The sequence below is a fragment of the Rattus rattus genome, chromosome 7 (assembly GCF_011064425.1).
Source record: "Rattus rattus isolate New Zealand chromosome 7, Rrattus_CSIRO_v1, whole genome shotgun sequence".
Taxonomy (NCBI): Eukaryota; Metazoa; Chordata; class Mammalia; order Rodentia; family Muridae; genus Rattus; species Rattus rattus.
The window spans coordinates 4,178,603-4,199,525 of record NC_046160.1 but is presented as its reverse complement, the minus strand read 5'-3'; the positions used below and the strand labels follow the sequence as shown (position 1 = coordinate 4,199,525).

The 20,923-nt window shown below is 43.0% G+C and overlaps 1 protein-coding gene and 1 pseudogene across 2 annotated transcripts in view; one reads left to right on the top strand and one right to left on the bottom strand.

Moving 5' to 3' along the window:
• Ston1 (stonin 1) overlaps window positions 1–20,923 on the top strand; it is an 84,168-nt gene that overhangs the window by 41,156 nt on the left and 22,089 nt on the right. The window contains exons 1-3 of one of the 2 annotated variants that reach the window (XM_032908701.1): window positions 1,521–1,550; window positions 3,688–3,789; window positions 3,975–4,095. In XM_032908701.1, the coding sequence (XP_032764592.1) occupies window positions 1,530–1,550; window positions 3,688–3,789; window positions 3,975–4,095 (244 nt within the window). In that variant the 5' untranslated portion in view covers window positions 1,521–1,529. Of the gene's footprint in view, window positions 1–1,520; window positions 1,551–3,687; window positions 3,790–3,974; window positions 4,096–20,923 lie in introns of those variants that run through there. The other variant, XM_032908702.1, reaches the window with a different exon arrangement.
• Window positions 16,584–18,099, bottom strand: LOC116905736 (annotated as a pseudogene).

The window sequence follows — 20,923 nt, the reverse complement described above, 5'->3', positions numbered from 1 at the left end:
TTGAAGAATTTAATTGGATTTTATAATATCAGAAGGAATCAATGCTTGCTTTTAGCTTTTCTATTTTGGGTGAAAGGTAAGTCACTTTGAATATTCGAGGTAGTAAATTGTCACGTAGAGAGATGTAACCATTAAAAAAATCACCACACATACTTAATGGCTTTTTGTTAAAGAAATTCCCAGTAGTTTTCAATTTAGGAAAAGTCTTCTAAATGACACCAAATGAATCAGCGGCTAGAAGCTTACACCTGGCCCAGGCAGGCCCATTCAGAGTGGGCAATCACACACAGCTTTATTGCTCTTACACACACAAATAAGCAAGCAGTCACCTCTAAACCCTAATGGGATTTTAAATCATCACACAGCCATCTGTTAGGCCGAGATCTATCTTCAGATTAGAAAGGCCGTGTGAAGGCGGAGTGGTGGAGGTAGATGGCTTTTCCCCCTTTGAACTAGTGGGGCCGTGTGTGCTTAAATCAGCCTCAGTTTTAGCTAGTTAAGTCCCTCCAAGCCCAAGAGAGGAGAGAGACGGGAGGAGGGAAGGGAGAGAGAGAGGGAGGACAGGGAGGGAGAGGGGGAGAGGGAGAGAGAGAGATACAATATAAGACAAAGATGAAAGATGGCATCTTCCGCCTGAGGACCAAAGGAGCCAGGGTGCCTGGTTTAAGCGGTAGTTCTCTCTCTCCAGCCTGCATTTTTAATCATATGCTCTGGGGGAGACTCAGGCACCAAACCTTTAAAAGGAAAAACCCTTCAAGTAATATTAATATGGCCCCGCTAATGTGTCTTAGGCCAAGTGGATCTCATTTGAATGCCCAGCAGAACTTTCTGGAGACCGTTTTGAAGTCACCGGATGCTGTGCCCCTTGTTGTTGGTCCCTAACTCGGTAGAGATGTTTACGTTTATGAATCCTTAGTTGTTTGTAGTAATCTTTTACACGCATTAATGATGCATAGATTGTCTGTGTGCCCACTCGCACAGGTGTACCTATGAAGATCAGAGGACAAGCTTCTAGCGCCCTTTCTAGCACATGGGTCAGACTTGGCGGCAAGCGTCTTTATGACTTTCATTTGTATTTTTAACACTTTCCCAAGTGAAGTTGCTGCTGCTTTTGCTCACACTTCAACCACACTTCAATCAGTTACAGAAGAATTTGGCTCTTGTCACATTCTTATACTGCAGCATGGAGTGCAGCTGTGAGTAGTGTTTAGCGAGGCGTGGTAAAAGCGGGAATAACTCATCTGCTCTCTTTCTTCTCCCTGCATCCTTCAAGGATGAAGTTGCCTCATCCACCTGACACCGCACAAGCCCAATTAGTCTGCTAAAGCTGGTTACAAGCCTTACTACATTCGTGCCGCCACGCCCAAACTTCATCCCTCCAACCACTAACCTCCTTTCTTGTCCCGCCCTACTCAGCTCCGCCCCCAGCGGCCTCGCGGTTGCGCAGCAACGAGCACCCGCGGTTCAAAAGCGAGCCTGGCGGCTCTCTGCCAACGCAGGCGCAAACGGTTGGGCGCAGAGCGGCCAGCATGGCCTTCGTCAACCTGGTGGTAAGGAGGCGGGTAGGCTTTGCCGACACCCTCCATGGAGTTGCAGACTTTAATAGGCACCCCCTGTCCACCATAGGTTACAGGAAACAGAGCCCATCTGGTGCTCTGATCCCATTTGAAAAAGTGTGCGCCCCACTCCAAATGAGGTCACCTAGGTTAGGGCGCCTAGAAATCATGTAGAGGCAGGGTACCCTCAATCAGGATGATTTCCTCCATGTTTAGGAAATTCTCAGGTTCGTTCTCTCTCTCTCTCTCTCTCTCTCTCTCTCTCTCTCTCTCTCTCTCCTCCTCCTCCTCCTCTTCCTCCCCCTCCCCCCCTTCCCTCCCTCTCTCCTCCCTTCCTGTCTTTTCTTTTCTTTCTTTCTTTCTTTTTTTTTTTTTTTGACAAGGTCCTGTAAAGTAACCCTGGGCTGGTTTCAGACTCAGGATCGTCCTACAGCAGCCTCCAGCCCTAATACTCGTTCTTCATTGGGGCATAGCTGGTTCATGCTCTGTTACTTCCTGACAGGGAATGAGGGTGATGTGATTTGGATTGTTGCCTCATGATTTTGCCTTTCCTTGTCCTTTAACATTTTAATGCTAAAATAGGAAACCCACAAACACTGCCTTAATGCTAAAATACACTGCCGTAAGGGCAGCTAAACCTCACAGTGAGAATTTACAGGCAAAATGGCACTTCTTAGATTCTCCATCCAATTAAAAATCCCGTGTTGAAGGCAAAACCAGTATGAACAAATGCACATCTTCAGAAAGACAATGGGAAGCCCAGATAGGTTTGTGTCTGTAAAAGTCCCGTGTGTATCTGCGCAGTGTGAAAGGTTCCATTTTTAGAGAGATACTCATGTATGTTTATTTATGTTTTTATAAATGTAAAGTATGGATGTCCGAATATAACCTTTCCACAAACGCCAGTTTGCCTGATTGTTACTGCCAATGAGGAAATGTTTTGTTTTGTTTTTTTTGAGATATAGGCAAGATGGAGGTTCAGAATGACTATATATAGTTTTAATAAAGATAACGCAGAGAAAGCAATATAAAGTTTAATGGCAGTCCTACAAGCGAGACTATATTTAATACTTCTTTTGCCTTTGAAAAATTGTATTTTATTGGCTTCCTTTGGCCTGCTGTTGTTAGACTCCAAGGGTAGATCTTAAAAGATGTTTTTAGCCCTAGGGGTTTTCCCCTGCAGCTCTTAAGCGTGATCTTAGCTGGAATGAAAACAGAAGCCTCGGTTTGGAAGCCTTGATCAGGGTAGACTGAGAAGAAGCAGCTCATCTGGGGGTACTTAGTCTTAATGGGTATGTTTGTGAACAACATTTAAATGTCACTGATTGGTCTATTCATAGACTTACCCCGATCTTTAGAAGGATTAGTTTAAAATGTGCTGTTCCTGGAGAGAGAGAGTATTTTTGTGGGAAGCATGAAAAAAGCAGTCCAAGAAAGCCTCAGTTTTCATTTGGGCTGGATTAAGCAATTGTAAAAGCAACTGGAATCCTGTTTTACTGAATGTTATCTGTATCTCTCTCTCTTGTTCTCTCTCTCTCTTGCTCTCTCTCTCTCTCTCTCTCTCTCTCGCTCTTTCCCTCCCTCTCTCTCTCTCTCTCTCTCTTGCAAACTCATCTGGACACAGGGATGTGGTGGTGCTTTTGCTTGGCCTCGCTCTCAACTGCCCTCTCTCCAATCGTACTTTGGAAGCAGGGCAGGCTTTGACTGTCCCACTTTTAAGGTCTGGGGCTTATTTATATCCATGGTAGTTCACTAATAGTGGCTACTTTGAGAAAGTGGTAGAGTGAAAACAGGACCTTATTTCCAGCTGCTTTCAATTCCCCGTTCAAAGAGAAGCAGGAAGGTTAAGTACACAAAAGCCAAGATCTATGAGCACAGCACACCCACACATCTCACGATCACCCCCAGGTTCCTTGTAGTCCTGTGTTCAGCCTTGTGTATAGGGACCTCAAAGGGATTACAGGCAGCTAATGCAATTTATAAGGAGCCACACTGCACTGGGAGCAGGATATGCTTAATAACCCTGTGGCAGTTTTTCTTTAAACTGAGGATTAGAGTATCATCTGCATATCTTTTAAGGCAAAAGCATTCGACTTGAGAATTAAAACCTCTAACAATTGCTTTCGTGTAGCCCAAACTCTACCGATCTGTAATTGAAGACGTAATCGAGGGTGTGCGGGACCTCTTTGCTGAGGAAGGCATCGAGGAGCAGGTGTTGAAAGACCTGAAGAAGGTTTGTGCTCACGGACAGTCCCATTTCCTCTCTGCAGCCTGAGAAGTTACACTTCTGCCTTCAGCTGTGTTAGGATGTGTGCCTTGTGCTATCCACTGAAAGTATAAACACTTAAGGAAAAAAACTGTAATCTCAGTGATTCTTTTTAAACAAACAAAAATATGTTTTTTTTTTTTCCTTTGCAGCTCTGGGAAACCAAAGTTTTACAATCCAAAGCGACAGAGGACTTCTTCAGAAATAGTGTGCAGGCGCCCCTTTTCACCCTCCAGCTGCCACATGGCTTACCGCCAGCACTGCAATCAACAGGTTGGAGAGAGTTAGTCAAAGACTATGCGTTCAGAACAAATTCATTTGGGACACTGTTTTTTAGTCAGGATAATTAATGTTCTTAAGGTAGAGACTGCCTCACCTTTCTATGATCCAATTAGAGGAACACAGTGTATGTGTTGATTAAAAAGAAGCAAGCTCAGGTTGTTAAAACTAGTGTTTAAAAATTAATTTGGTAAAACCAACGGCCGTTACGCTAGAGAAACAAAGGGGATATAGTTTGTAAGTTTAGATTGTCTGCTCTTATTTCTATGAGGTTGACTGGCTGTTTTGAGGAGTCTTCCAGTGGGAAAGGTAGGGGCTGGAATGTTTGTGTTCGGCCCTCCTCCCTCCCCTCCCTCCCCCTCCTCCCCCTCCCTCCCCTCCCTCCCCCCTCCCTCCCCTCCCTCCCCCTCCTCCCTCCCTCCCTCCCCTCCTTCCTCCCTCCCTCCCCTCCCTCCCCCCCCTCCCCCCCCCCCCCCCCCCCCCCCCCCCCCCCCCCCCCTCCCCCCCCCCCCCCCCCCCCCCCCCCCCCCCCCCCCCCCCCCCCCCCCTCCCCCTCCCCCCCCCCCCCCCCCCCCCTCCCCCCTCCCCCTCCCCTCCCCCTCCCCTCCCCTCCCCTCCCTCCCCTCCCCTCCCTCCTCTCCCCTCCCCTCCCCTCCTTCCCTCTGTACTTGCTCTCTGTGCATATTACAAACCCATTATTGTATTGGAAGTAAAACAGGAAAAGGAATATGGAAATAATTGAGACCCCCTTGTAGTTTGGGCCGTATAAAGTAATAGCAGGGGATTAACTATATGTGTTTTATTTTATTATTGGATTTACTAAATCTAGAGCTTCACTTTTAAGGAAAAAAATTGCCCAGATTTAAGTGTGCCAATTTAGACTGGTAAAGACTAATAAAAGATCAAAGAAATACTAATCTATCTGGCCTTTCTTATCTGTTTGTTTCTGATTCCTGAGTGCTCGTCTGGGCATGCACACACGAATAGATTCTATTGGTTTTGTTGAAGTATGTGAGAATAGTGTTTGTAACAAGGAAGGGTAGTGTTTGGATTGCATTGTCGGTAATTAGATTATTCTTTGTGTGTTTGGGAAGACTTTTATGAAAATCATGTCAGCCACAGTGAAAAGAATGTGTCTGTCAGTGGGACAGTCCCAGACACAGCTCTGCATGGTTACCCACTGAGGACCTGTTAGAGGCCTCAGCTCAGGTGAAATGGGATCCCGGGCTTCAGTGCAGAAAAGAATCTCCGAGGGAGGCAGAGCTTGGGTTTATTAAAACACAGTGTACACACACACACGCACACACACACACACGCGTGTGTATATACATAACCTTTTAAACGGGTTTAATTCAAGGTGACCCAATTCAGAGCAAAGATGAAACAGTAGGTTCTGTCAGGATCCGAGACTGGATTTATTTTGTGATATTTATTTATAATTTATTCATTCATTTATTTCACCAAAATGTATTACAATGTTCAGTAGGCTCCAAGACTGATAGGTAGCAAGAGATGTGCTAGCTGGGCACAGGGAGTGGAAGATGTCACCTTCCTTTTCCCAGGCAGGGAGTGGGGGAGGTCACCTTTCTGCTTCACCAGCCTTCTGAATGCATCTTCCGGGAGAGCCTTTCCTGCTGCCTTTGCTGCTGCTTTCCCTTCCTTCCATTCCGTTCCTCTTTTCTTTCCTTTCTTTCTTTTCCTCCTCCTTCCCCCACCTTGGCCTTCTTCTTGGGCTGTTTCAGGGGCTTCTGGTTACTGTCTTGGCCTGGTGTGGAGCGTGAAGCCCGTTCTGCAGACCTGGTCCGGTGCCATAATATTCTTAATAGATGTTAAGATGAGGGCTGAGAGAAGGTGTAGGTGGGCTTCTCTGTAGCAGGCTTATACAAAGTTTTGGTGGGTTTGAGGCTTTTTATCTTCAAAGCATTGCTAAGTACCTAGATGAGGTCACAGGTGGTTCCTAAGGGGTCCCCGACAGGATTATGGTGACCCTTCAGACAGGGATGCGGAAGGTCGGAGGTCTCTTTGTAAGCAGAGCCAATGGTCTGGTTTGAGGTTTCCAGAAAGGTCTGGGAAAAGGTGCAAGGTCTACCTGAGGTCACACATATTAAGGCTGTAACCCTGGGCTGTTGGTATTTTAACAAAAATACGTTGCTGTAAAAACTATTATGCCTGGGTTGGTGACCTTCACAGGAAGTGTTCATTTTTCTAGAATTTTACAAAATTATTATTTTATTTCATGTGCATGGGTGTTTTGCCTGCATACATGTCTGTATTACATGTCATGTGTATTACATGCATGGTACCAGTAGGGGTCAGAAGAGAGCAACAGGTCTCCTGGAAGTGGAGTTACAGGTGGTTGTGAGCCACCGTGTGGGTGCTGGGAATGGAACCTGGGCTCTCTGAAGGGAACCTTTAGGCTCTGGGCCATCTCTCTCCAGTGCCTGTGAGGGATGGGGAGAGAAGGATTGTTGGGGCTTTCTGACCTCCAGCCTAGCTACAGGTTCAGTGAGAGACTGTCTCCAAAGGCAAAAGGCAGAGAGTGATAGAGTAGGACACAGGATGTTCTCCTGTAGCCTGTGTACACACATATACAGCACACATACTACATACATATATGTGCATATACCACAAACACCAACCACACATGCACATACCACAGATGTGCATCATATGTGCACACACATACACCTTTTTCTGTCATACATATGTATATACCTTATACACATACATATACTATATACACATGTGTACATACTGCATACTTGTTACTGCATACTTGTTACATAAACATGAGCATCACACACACACACACACACACACACAGAGTCATGGGAGTTTTATTGTGAATCTGACAGGCTGACCATTTTTTAATCAGTGATTATCTCTTTGTGTTTTCATTTCTCATTCTTCAGTTTTGTCAGGAGATCCCCTTCACCACCACCCTGTTTTGTACATCTCAGTAACTTCTCTTCCTTTGAGGCAGGAACTTATCCTAGAACTCACTATCATCATCCAGGCTGGCCTTGAACTCGGTTATCCTCTACCTCGGCTTCTGAGAGCTGGCGTTGCAGGAGTGAGCTACAGTGCATGGCTACCGTTCTCAGCCTCTGGTTCTGTAGTTGGGGTTGGTGGGAGGGTGTGAGGCATGAGGAGGAGGAATGCATTTGAATGTCTTTTAATCAAAAGCACAGTTCAGTTAAAATCTTCTCATTTTTCTTGTCATTCACAATTGTACTACTCCATTTTGCCCGGAAGATGGTAATGTTACCAGTGGTTTAAATCACAAAACAACCTGGCAAAGAAAGGCCAGATTGAGCTAGATTTCACTCAGCACCCTATTTTTGATTCTGTCTTGGAAGTTAGAATAATAGAAATAATTAACATTTAAAATAAGACAGTTTTTCTTATTCTCTTCCTTGAGGTTTACAGTGAAGAGACTCGGAGAAAAGTGCATTACAGACCCTGTTCTTATCTGTCTTCATCCTGGGTACCCTGCAATACGCGGCTCAAAATAAATAGCCTCATAAAATTGAAGTACTTCTTAATTGTGTCTTCTCATGGTATGCTTTAAAAAGCCTGATTAAAATAACTTAAACTGCTACAATCTTTTTATTTCGTCTGATACCGAGCTGAAACCAAATCTACAATTGAATAAGTCATTTACACCCATCAGTTCTGTTTTTAAAGCTTGTTTGCTTTGTTATATGTTTTTGGCTATATTATTCACTTCTTGTGCTACCAGTTTTCAACACTTGTTTTTTATTTTTTAAATCTGGATTTGGGGCTGGGAGGTGGCTCAGTGGATGAGTGCCCGCCCACAGGTGAGGACTGGTGTGCAGACCCCAGAATCCACACAGAACCTGGCAGGGGTGACAGCTACTTACAGATTTATTATTTCCTTGTGTGTGTGTGTGTGTGTGTGTGTGTGTGTGTGTGTGTGTGTGTGTGTGTGTGTGTGTGTGTGTGTGTGTGTGTGTGTGTGTGTGTGTGTGTGTGTGTGCGTGCATGTGTGCATGTGCATGCGTGCATGGGTACACTTGCTCATGCATGGAGGTTTGAGGACAACTTTGTGCAGTTTATTCTTTTTTTTTTCCCAGAGCTGAGGACCAAACCCAGGGCCTTGCGCTTACTAGGCAAGCGCTCTACCACTGAGCTAAATCCCCAACCTGTGCAGTCTATTCTTATCTGCCCTCATATGGGTTCTGGTTGCCAGACCTGCACAGTAAGCACTATTGTCTGCTAGGCCACCTCTTTGGCCCCATACATTTTTTCTTTTTTTAAATTGGATATTTTATGTATTTATATTTCAAATGTTATCCCCTTTCCCAGTTCCCCCCTCTCCCAGGGCCAACTTTGGGTTGAGAGTTTTGTAGGATGGGTTGGTGTTCCCCTCATTCCACTGGGGCTCCGTCTGGCTACTAGAGGTGGTCTCTGTGGTTCCATATCCCCATCTCTGGGCATTTTGGCTAAGGTCAGCTGCACTGAGTTCCTAGAGATTCCCCTACCCACCCCTGACAGCTGCAGATTTCCATTCATTCTCCTGGCCCTAGGGGCCTTTCTCATGTCTCTCCCCACACCTCATCCTGTTCCCCTATGCCCCCTCCATTCTTCCACTCACATCCTTCCTTCCTTCTGCCTCCCATGACTATTTTACTCCCCCTTCTAAGTGGTATTGAAGCATCCTCACTTGGCTCTTCCTTTTTATTTACCTCCTTTGGGTCTGTGGGGTATGGGTATTCTGTACTGTTTGACTAATACCCACTTCTCAGTGGGAATATGCCATGGGTTACCTTTTGGGTGATATTTTCTAGTTCTATCCATTTGCCTGTGACATTCATGATGTCCTTGTTTTTAATAGCTGAATATTATTTCATTGTGTAAATGAACCACATTTTTGTATCCATTTCTCAGTTGATGGACATCTGGGTTGTGTCCAGTTTCTGGCTATTACAAATGAGGCTGCTATGAACATAGTTGAGCATGTGTCCTTGTATGGTGGGACATCTTTTGGGTATATGGCCAGGAGTGGTATAGCTCGATCTTTAGGTAGAATTATTTCCATTTTTGGGGAAACCTCCAGATTGATTTCCAGAGTTTGCAGTCCCACCAGCAGTGGAGGAATGTCCCATTTCTCAACACATTGGGCAGCATGTCCTGTCCTTTGAGTTTTTGATCTCTGCCATTCTGATTGGTGTAAGTAGAATCTCAAGGTTGTTTTGATTTACATTTCCTTGATGATGAAAGATGTTGAGCATTTCTTTAAGTGCTTCTCAGCCATTCAATATTTCTTTATTGAGAATTCTTTGCTTAGCTCTGTATCCCATTTTTTAGTTGTGTTATTTGGTGTTTTGACGTTTAGCCTGAGTTCTTTGTATATTTTGTATATTAGCTCTTTGTCGGATATAGGGTTTGTGAAAATATTTTCCCAATCTGTAGGCTGTCAGTTTGTGCTATTTAACAGTGTCCTTTGTCTTACAGAAGCTTTTTAGTTTCATGAGGTCCCATTTTTTCAATTGTTGATCTTAGAGTCTGAGCCTTTGGTGTTCTGTTCAGGAATTTTCTCTTGTGCTAATGTGTTCAAGGATATTTCCCATTTTTCTCTTCTATTAGAGTCAGTGTATCTGGTTTTATGCTGACATCCTTGATCCACTTGGATTTGAACTTTGTGCAGGAAGATAAATATGAATCTGTTTGCATTCTTCTACATGCAGACAGTTACACTGGCACCATTGCTCTGTAGTTCAGCTTAGGTCCAGGATGGTGATTCATCCAGAGGTTCTTTTATTGTTCAGGATTGTTTTGGCTATCCTTGTCTTTATTTATTTATTTTTTTGTTTTGTTTTTCCATATGAAGTTGGGAATTGTTCTTTAAATATCTGTAAAAAATTGTGTGGTAATTTTGATGGGGATTGCATTAAAACTGTAGATTGCTTTTGGTAAGAGGGCCATTTTCACTATGTTAATCCTACTGATCCATGAGCATGGGAGAGCTTTGTATCTTCTGATATCCTTTTCAATTTCTTTCTTCAGGGACTTGGAGTTCTTGTCATACAGATCTTTCATTTGCTTAGCTAGAATCACACCAAGATATTTTATATTATCTGTGGCTATTGTGAAGGGTATTGTTTCTTTCTCAGCCTGTTTATCATTCTTATAAAGGAAGGCTACTGATTTCTTTGAGTCAATTTTATATCCACTTTGCCGAAGTTGTTTATCAGCTGTAGGAGTTCTCTGGTAGATTTTTTTGGGGGTTATTTATGTATACTATTATATCATCTGTGAATAGTGATACCTTGACTTCTTCCTTTCCAATTTATATCTCCTTGATATACTTTTGTTGTTTTACTGTTCTACCTAGAACTTTAAGTACTATTGAATAGACAGGGAGATAGGGGGCAGTCTTGTCCCTGATTTTAGTGGAATTGCTTCAAGTTTCTCTCCATTTAATTTGATGTCAGCTATTGGCTTGCTGTATATTATTTTTATTATGTTTAGGTATATGCCATGAATTTCTGATTTCTCCCAAGACTTTTAACATGAAAGGATTTTGGATTTTGTCAAAGGCCTTTTCAGCATCTAATGAGATGATCATGTGACCTTTACCGTTTGTTTATATTGTGGATTGTATCGATGGATTTTTGTATAATCGACCATCCCTGCACTCCTGGGCTAAAGCCTACTTGACTGTGGTAAATGGTGCTTTTGATGTGTTCTTAGATTCAGTTTGTGAGAGTTTTATTGAGTATTTTTGTGTCAATATTCATAAGGGAAATTGGTCTGAAATTCTTTGTTGGGTCTTTGTGACGTTTAGGTATCAAGGTAATTGTGGCTTCATAGAATGAATTAGGTAGTGTTCCTTCTGTTTCTACTTTGTGGAATAGTTAGAGGAGTAGTGGTCTAAGCTCTTCTTTGAAAATCTGGTAGAATTTTGCACTAAAATCATCTGGCCTTGGGCTTTTTTGGGATGTGAGGTGGGAGATTTTTAATGACAGCTTATATTTCCTTAGGGGCTTGGAGTCTGTTTAAATGATTTACCTGATTTTAGTTTAACTTTGGCACATGGCATCTGTCTAGAAAATTATCGATTTCATTTAGATTTTTCAGTTTTGTTGAGTATAGGTTTTAGAAGTAAGGCCTAATGATTTTTTGAATTTCCTCAATTTCTGTTATGTTTCCCTGTTCATTTCTGATTTTGTTAATTTGGATACTGTCTCTGTGTCTTTTAGTAAGTTTGGCTAAGGGTTTGTCTATCTCGTTGACTTTCTCAAAGAATCAACTCTTGGTTTTTCTGATTCTTTGTATTGTTCTCTTTGTTTTTAATTGATTGATTTGGGCCCTGAGTTTGACTCTTTCCTTCTGTCTACTCCTCTTGGGTGTCCTTGCTTCTTTTTGTTCTAGAGCATTCAGATTTGCTGTTAATTTGCTAGAGATATCTTCAATTTCTTTTTTTTCCCCCATCTTTATTAACTTGAGTATTTCTTATTTACCTTTCGATTGTTATTCCCCTTCCTGGTTTCCGGGCCAACATCCCCCTAACCTTTCCTCCTCCCCTTCTATATGGGCTTCCCCTCCCCATCCTCCCCCCAACAGTCATATTCACTGGGGGTTCAGTCTTGGCAGGACCAAGGGCTTCCCCTTCCACTGGTGCTCTTACTAGGCTATTCATTGCTACCTATGAGGTTGGAGCCCAGGGTTAGTCCATGTATAGTCTTTGGGTAGTGGCTTAGTCCCTGGAAGCTCTGGTTGGTTGGCATTGTTGTTCATATGGGGTCTCGAGCCCCTTCAAGCTCTTCCAGTCCTTTCTGTGATTCCTTCAACGGGGTCCTGTCCTCAGTTCAGTGGTTTGCTGCTGGCATTCGCCTATGCATTTGCTGTATTTTGGTTGTGTCTCCAATTTCTTTATGAAGGTGTTTAGTGCTATAAATTTTCCCTTAGTACCACTTTCATTGTGTCCCACAAGTTTGGGTATGTTGTGCCTTCATTTTCATTGAATTCTAAAAAGTCTTTAATTCCTTCTTCATTCTTCTCTAAGTGGTCATTGAGTAAAGAGGCGTTCAGTTTCCATGAGCATGTGGGCTTTCTGTTGTTGTCGAAGTCCAGCCTTAATCCATGGTGATCTGATTGAAAGCAAGGGGTTATTTCAATCTTCGTGTATCTGTTGAGGCCTGCTTTGTGTTTGATTATATGATCAATTTTGGAGAAGGTTTATACAGTGCTGAGAAGGTATATTATTTTGTTTTGGGGTGGATGGTTCTGTATATATCTGTTACATTCATTTGGTTCATAACTTCTATTAGTTTCACTTTGTCTCTGTTTAGTTTCTTTTTTGATGACCTGCCCATTGGTGAAAGTAGGGTGTTAAAGTTTCCCACTATTATTATGTGGTGTTCAGTGTGTATTTTGAGCTATAGTAAAGATTCTTTTATGAATATGGGTGCCCTTGAATTTGAGGCACAGATGTTCAGAATTGAGACTTCATCTTGGTGAATTTTTCTCTTTTGATTTCTTTTGGTCGAAAGTATATTTTATTAGATGTTTGAATGACTACTCTAGGTATTTTCTTGTATCCATTTGTATGGAAAACCCTTTTTCCAGTTCTTGACTCTGAGGTAGTATCTGTTTTTGTTGCTGAGGTGTGTTTTTTGTGTGCAGTAGAATGCAAGGATGTTTACATATCCAGTCTATTAACCTGTTTTTTTTTTTTATTGGTGAATCAAGCCCATTGATGTTGAAAGATATTAATGACCAGTGGTTGTTAGTTCCTTTTATTTTGTTGTTGGGGGTGGTACTGTCTGTATATGATTCTCTTCGTTTGGGTTTCCCATGAGATGATTAATTTCTTGTGTTTTCTTGATTGTAGCTCTCCTTGTGTTTGAGTTTTCCTTCTAGTATCCTTTGAAGGGCTGGATTAGTAGGAAGATATTGTTTAAGCTTTGTTTTATCATAGAACATCTTGGTTTCTCCATCTATGATGATTGAGAGTTATTTGTGGTCTCTTAGGGTCTGCAAGACAACTATCCAGGGTCTTCTGGATCCTAGAGTCTCTGTTGAGAAGTCAGATGTAATTTTGATAGGTCTGCCTTTATGTTTCTTGGCCTTTTTTTTCTCTTGCAGCTTTTAATATTCTTCCTTTGCTCTGTACATTTAATGTTTTGATTATTATATGATGGGAGGATTTTCTTTTCTGGTCTAACTTAATTGATGGTTTTTAGTCGTCTTTTACTTTTACAGCCATTTCTTTCTTTAGGTTGGAAAAGTTTTCTTCTATGATTTTGTTGAAGATGTTCTCTGGCTTTTTAAACTGGTAATTGTTATTATTCTTAGGTATGGTTTTTAATTGTGTCCCAAATTTCCTGGATGTTTTGAGTTAGGAAGTTTATAAATTTGGTGTTTTCTTTGACTGTTGTATCAATTTCTTCTATGGTATCTTCTATGCTTGAGAGTTTTTCTTCCACCTCTTGTAATCTGTCAGTGATGCTTGCGTCTGTAGTTCCTGTTCTTGTTCCTATGTTTTCTACCTTCAGGGTTGCCTCCATTTGTGTTTTTAATGGCATTTTTTTCATTTTTAGGTCTTGGGTTGATCCATTAATTTTCTTCTCCTGTTTGATTATATTGTCCTATATTTCTTTGAGGGGTTTATTTCCTTCCTTTTTAAGGGCTCCTACCTTTGCATGAATTTTCCTGTATTTGTTTAAGGGAATTGTTTATATCCTCTTTAAGTGCCTCTATTATATTCATGAGATTTAAAGTCATCTTACTCCTCAGATGAGTCAGGATATCCAGGACTTGCTGTAGAAGGAGAGCTGTGTTCTGAAGGTACCATGTTTGATTGGCTTCTGTTGATTATGTTTTTGTGCTTGTCTTTTACCGTCTGGTTGTCTCTGGTGTTGACTGGCCTAGGTGTGTCCCGGTTTGGAGCAAGCCTCCCAGGAGGCAGGTGAAGCTGTGTGTCCTGGGTTAGAGTGAACATAGGTGCAGATCAGAACGAAGATGGAGCTTCGACAGGGCAGGAGTCCTGGTTAGAGCAGGTTTCCTGGGACTCAGGCAGGGCTGTAGGGTAGAGGGTGGGATAGTATGCTGCTCCAAGTGTAGATGAATGAAAAAGAAATATATTTTTTTTAAATGCAGGTTAGTAAATCAAGATTTTGAAAATTCCAACACCATTTTTGAGAAGATAATTCTTTCCCATTGTCCCTTTTAGTGTCTTGTTGGGAATTAACTGATCATAAATATAAGAGTTTATGATATCCCCCCACCCTGTGTGTGTGTGTTTATGTGTGTGTGTGTGTGTGTGTGTGTGTGTGTGTGTGTGTGTGTGTGTGTGTGTGGGTGTGCATATATATACATGAAGAGACCGGAGGATAACCTCTAGTATTTTGAGGTGGGGACTCTCCCTGTTCTAGAGCATACCTAACTGGTCTGTGGTAACTAGCCAACAAGCCCCAGAGATCCCCTTCTCAGTACTATCAGTGCTGGCATTAAAAAGCCTGGAGCACCGGGCTTGGAGTCCTTGGTCTATATGTTTTTATGTCAGTAGCATATGTTTCAGTTCTAGTAGGGTTGTAATATATATTTAAAAAATATTTCTAAACCGGAACTAAGGCTGTTCTTGAACTCCATTTTTAAAAAGTTCCTGCTTTTAAACAATTTTGCATCTCAATCTCCCAAATATGGGTTCCTAGGTATACTGTGCCTGGCTTTGTGGTATAGTCTTATAATTGGAAATGTGGTACCCTCGACTTTCCTTTTCTTTTAGTCTGTGTATGTGTGTGTGTGGGTGCACATACCTTCATGAGCAGATCATCATGCAGGTATGAAGGTCAGAGGAAGCTCAGGTGCTGGTGTTTGCCTTTACCCTAGTTTGGTAGAGGAATCCTTGCCACTGTGTATGCCTGGCTAGCCGGCCCATGACTTTAAGGGCGTTAACCTCGTGCCTCTGCCTGCTGTTTCACCATGTGGACTCTAGGATTTCTTGTGAATATTTGCATTGTCTTTCAGGTGAGTGCTAAGGCCCAAGTCCAAGTCCTCATGCTTATACAGCAGACATTTTACCTGCTGAACCACCAACCCAGCCTTGATTTAGTTTTCTCTGGATTGCCTTGGTTATTGAAATTTACTTATGGTCTGGTTGAGGATTTTAGGTATCCCTATTTCTGTTAGGGTACCATTAGAATTTTGATAGAGATTGCATAGCATTTGTATGTTATTTTGGGTAGTGTGTCAATTTTAGCAATATCAATTACTTCAAAAAGTTTATGAGTAGAAGTATCTTTTGTTTGTGTCTGTTAAAATCAGTGATTCTCAACCTGTGGGTTGTGACCCCTATGGGGTCAAACAGCTCTTTCATAGGTGTTGCATATCAGATATTTATATTATGATTCATGACAGTAGCAAAATTGTAATTTTGAAGTATCAGTGAAAATAATTTTATGGTTGGGGGGTCACTACAACATGAAGTGCTGTGTTAAAGGGTTGAAGCATCAGGAAGATTGAGAGCCATTGGCTTAAATCAATCAGTCCTCTCCTCCATCTCCTTCTCTCCCACCTTCCTTCTCTTCTCCCTTCTTCCCTTGACAGACTCTCACTGCGGGTTTTAGTTACTTTTCTATTGCCGTGATAAAGCATTCTGACCAAGAAGCATGTAGGTTGGCTTACAGTTTCAGAGGGTTGGAGTCCATGATGGTGAAATGAAGAAACAACTGAGACCTTGCATCTTGATCCACAACCACCAGGCAGAGAAAGAGGCACACTGGGAATGGCATGAGTGTTTTTGAAACCTCAAAGACCAAGTATTCAAATGTATGAACGTCTGGGGCCATACTCTTTTAAACCACACACTGTGTCCTGGATTGGCCTCAAACTTGTGGTCCTCCTACCTCAGTATGCAGACTACAAGAATCTTAGGTATGTGTCACTCATCATACCCCTTTCTTTCTTTTTCTTTTTCTCTTTTTTCTTTTTTCTTCAGCTGCTGTTTATTGGCATTCAGGTGGGCACTGTAGCAATAGGCCTGGAGATGCTGCAGAATACAAGGTGGAGAATGGAGCGGTGACAGCAGTGGAGTGCACAAGGAAGAGGGGGGAAGCCAAAGCTGTTGGGAAAGCAAGTCAGGGCCAGGGCCAAAAATCATCTACACTGGAACCTTGGGCCCCCACGCCCTCAGCTCCTGCTCTTGTTGACTCCTGATTCCTGGCCAGGGCTGGGAATTCTCTGGATAACTTTCTACAGGAGTAAAGAACACAGAGATGATGCTACCCTTGTGTGATAAAGTCAGAGGGTTTCCAATCCTGTATTCCTCCTTCGCCCCTGGCTCAAACAGGGCCATGAAAAGTAGCTGGGCTCTATTGCATGTTTCAGAGGCATTAATTTTCCATGGTGTCCCAGCCCACCAGCGCCATACTTTGGCCCAGAGTGAGCACTGCAAGCATTGCTGGCCTCATGGATAGAATAGGGGAAGGAAGGGACAGGGCTCTAGAGGGTCATCAAGGTACAGGTACTACACGCATGGTATTGGTGAAGCCAGAGCCAGGGCGCCATCCAGTCAGCACAATGACCACATCTCCCTTCTTGAAGAAGCCTCGGGCCTTGCCAACATTCATGGCCAAGTTTACACGAAGGCCAACATCCTCAGCTCAGGCATCCTGTATGCCATCCTTACATAGCACAGGAAAGATGGCACGGTCCAGATGGGCCTGGTGAGCCGTCTGGGGATTGCGCGTCTCAGCAATGATAGGAGCCCTCAGGTGGTACCGGGCCACTTGGTGAGCACTCCTGTGAGACTTGGTGAGCGCGATAATAGCCCCACTGCAGCACTTGAAGGAGGCCTCCTTGCACCCACGGTGGCAGCTTCTATGGGATCATTGGTAATGGGCACCAGGCGGCTGCGGAGTTCCTCGAATAACTGCAAGTGATTGATAGCAGCGTCTGCCTCTCGGGCAATCAGGTGCTGTATGCGAACAACTTCCAGAGGATAGTCCCTTTTGGCTGTTTCTCCGGACAGCATGATAGAGTCTGCACCATCACTGCCTTCAGCTCGGGTGGGGCGTGGCTTCTTGATCATGCTCTCCAGCAGCTGTGTGGCACAGATGACAGGCTTTCCAGCATGGTTGCATCGTCCGATCATCTTCTGAGCCAGGAAGACCTTCTCTGCAGGAATCTAAATGCCCAGGTCACCACGAGTCACCATGATCCCATCACTGGCCTCCAAAATCTCATGAAACCTGCGGACACCTTCATGGTTCTCGATTTTGCTGATCTTGATGTTCTTGCCCTTCTCTCCCAGGACCTTCCTAACTTCATGTACTTACTCTGCCTTGTGGATGAAAGAAGCAAACAGAATGTCCACATCTGCTCCACCCCAAACTTCAGGTTCTGGATGTCCTTTTCTGACATGGCGGGGAAGTTCACAGCAGCACTGGGCAGGTTCACGCCCTTCTTGCTGCCCAAGGAGTCACCATTCTCCACCTCTGTCACCAGGTAGTCGGCACCTTTCTCCACCTGCAGAGAGATGAGCCCATCGTCCACGTAGACCTTGCAGATGTTCTTACAGTCCATCCACAGGGTGTTCTCGCCACACTTCTCCATGTAGGCGTTGCCCAGGGTGATCTTTAGCGTGGCTCCCTTCTTCAGCTCCACCTGCAGTGCCACTGCCCTTGAGTTCAGTTCGGATCTCAGGTCCCTTTGTGTCCAGAGCCACCGCAACGGGACGGTAGAGAATGCAAAGCTTTCTGTGGCTGCACGGACATTCTTGATGGTCTCTGCATAGTATTCATGGGTTCCATGAGAGAAATTCAGCCGAGCCACATTCATCCCAGACTTAACCATCTCCTTCAGCATCTCCAGATTGGGAAGCAGGGCCAATGGTACAAATAATGCCAGTGTTGCAGGCCGTGATAGGCGGGGAGTCCACGTCCAGGCGGCACATGCGTTCCAGGAAGATGTCAGCCATGGCTGCATGGAGCTGCTGGGTCTGAATGATTTGCTGTGTGGCTTAGGCATGGTTTCTAATGTCCTCGGGCATACTTTGCTATACCTAAAGCAGGCGTCTGTTGGGTCAGGGCGCGCTGCTTCTGCATCACATGCCTTTTTCAATTTCACTTAAAACCCCCTTTTGATTTGAGGTACAGATCTTTTAATCTCCTTGACTGCAGTTTTGCATACTTTTAAAAAAATTTTATTTGTATAAATGTCTGTTTTATATGTGTATGGCTGTATGCCGCATGTGTGATGGTGCCCAAGGAGGTCAGAAAAGGGCACTAGACCCCTGGAACTGGAGTTATGGATTGCTGTGAGCTGCTATGTGGTTGCTGGCAATTGAACTGGGGTCTTCAGCAAGAGCAACAGGTAGTCTTAACCACAGAGCTAGCCCTCCAGCCCCAAGTATTTGCTTGTTAAAATATTGTCATATTTTGATTTTTTTTCAGGTAGGTTGTTTTTATTCAGAAACACAACTGACTTCTGTGTTGTTGTTGATTTTGGTTTTTGGTTTTTCAAGACAGAGTTTCTCTGTGTACCTTGGTTGTCCTGTAACTTTCTTAGTAGATTAGCTGGTCTCTAACTCAGAGGTCCTCTTGCCTCTCTCTCCTGAGGCCGGGAACAAAGGCATGCGATACCACCACCTGGATCACAATTAACTTTAAAAAATTGATTTGAATCTAAACTTTATAGAACTCACCTACTCATTTTTTTGTGGCCTCTGCTGTTTTCTGTGTGTCAGTTCATATCATTTGCAGAGAGAGAGATAACTTTGCTTTCTCATTTCTGGTTTGTATGTTTTTGTTTCTTTTTCTTAGATGATTTTGCTAGAAGGCCTGGTTTGATATTGAACAGGCATGGTGAGAGATGGGCCCTTACCCTATAGAAGATCGTGGAGGAAAAGCTTGTAGATCCCCCTCTTATGATGTCAGCTATAAGTTTTCACAGTCCTTAAACAATTTTTTGTTTATTTTTTATTGTGTATATATGTATGTCTTTGTGTGGGTCTATGCATGTGTGTGCAGGTTCCTGCAGAGGCCAGAAGAGGGAGCTGAGTAACAGAACTGAACTCAGGAACGTACTCTTAGTGTTGAACCATTTCTCAAGCCCCCATTGTCTTTATTGTCTTAAGAGAAGATCCTTTATTTGTAAACTGTTGCATTTTAAAAATTCACTTATTAATGTATCCATGTGTATAGGCCAGAGGACAAGTCTCAGGTTGGTTTTCTTCTTCCACCCTGTTGAGTTAGGGACTTTGTTATTTCTGACATGCTATATATTCAGGCTAACTTCAAGAAGGATAGGATTGCAGATTCATGCTAACACATCTGGTTTTTTATGTGGATGGGTTCTGTAGTTCAAGCTCATACAGTCAGGGTTATGTGGCAAGTATTGTTCCTGCTGAGAAATCTGGCTAGCTTCTTCTGTTTACTTTAGTCAAGAAAGGGTCGACCAGATGGCCTAGCAGGTCAAGTTGTGTTGTATGAATTACTTGAATCCCAGCCTGAAGTTTCTACCCAGCCTTTGTTCTATTGAGTTCCTGGATGAAAGACACATTCACAGCCTTTGTATTTACAGTAAACCTTCATCAGCACAAGAGCTGGGCACATACCTAGCTCCTTGCTATTAGAATCTACTTCCTATAGATAACCCTGAATTATTACTTACTGCTTACTGTGATTCACCTGGGCTGCTATTAACTGCAGTTGGCCAGCCCACAGGGCCACATGTTTTAATGGCTCAACTAACTCATGGTAGCTTCTCCTCTTCCCTCCTGCACCTTCTTTCTCACGCCCACCAAACCATACTCTCTTGACTCTTAACCTATGGCCGCTGCTCCTCCTTCCTCTCTTCATTCTTCTTCCTCATGGTCCTTCTGCCCCCCAAGCCCATGAAACCTCAACTCTACCTATGTCTATTCTTCCCAGATATTGGCTGTCAGCATCTTTATTCACCAATCAGAATAAATTTGGGGGTAGGGTCACAGGGAACCTTAATCGAGAAAATGCCTCTGCAAGACCAGGCAAGCCTATATAGAAAATTCTCTTAGTGATTGGTGGAGGAGGACCCAGCACACTGTAGGTAGTGCCATCCCTGGGTTGGTGTTCCTGGGTTCTATAAGAAAGCAGGCTGAACAAGCCATGGGGAGCAATCCTGTAGCTGTACCCCTCCATGGCCCCTGCATCAGTTCCTGCCTCTAGTTTCCTGCTCTGCTTGAGTTCCTGTCCTGACTTCCTTCAGCGATGGACTTTGATGTAGAAATGTAAAGCCAAACAAACGATTTCCTCCAAAAATTGCCTTGGTTATGGTGTTTCCACATCACTAGTAACTCTCCAACATGTGGTTCATGTAGTAAGATTTGTATAAACTCAAAATGAGATCAGGACTTTGGTTGTGGAATAGAAAAAGGTACTTACAGATTTTGTACTTACAGATTTTAATATAGTTGAACCAGATTATTATGTTGAATAGTTTTACATTATGCTTGTAGAATTGAATTCTTGCTGTAATTATAAAATTTATTGTTTTGAATTTAATGTTCCTAGAATACATCTATGGAATCTAAAATCATAATACTTCATTTGAGTCAAAATACATATTTAATGAAAAGTTACTTGGTTATGAAACGAAATTGAATATTTTAAATTTTCAGGCAAGTTTAATGACATAGAGCTTGTGAACCTCATATTAAAATTAAGTGGGGCCTGCATAGAGCTTTACAGTTCTGTCAGTTCTGGCTTTTATTCTGAAGTCTATAAAGAAGTATGTTCTCTTATAGCTTTGTTTGAATCCCTTAAACACAGAGAATTGTACTTTAGGAGTTTTTACAAGGGACTTAGGAGAGAAG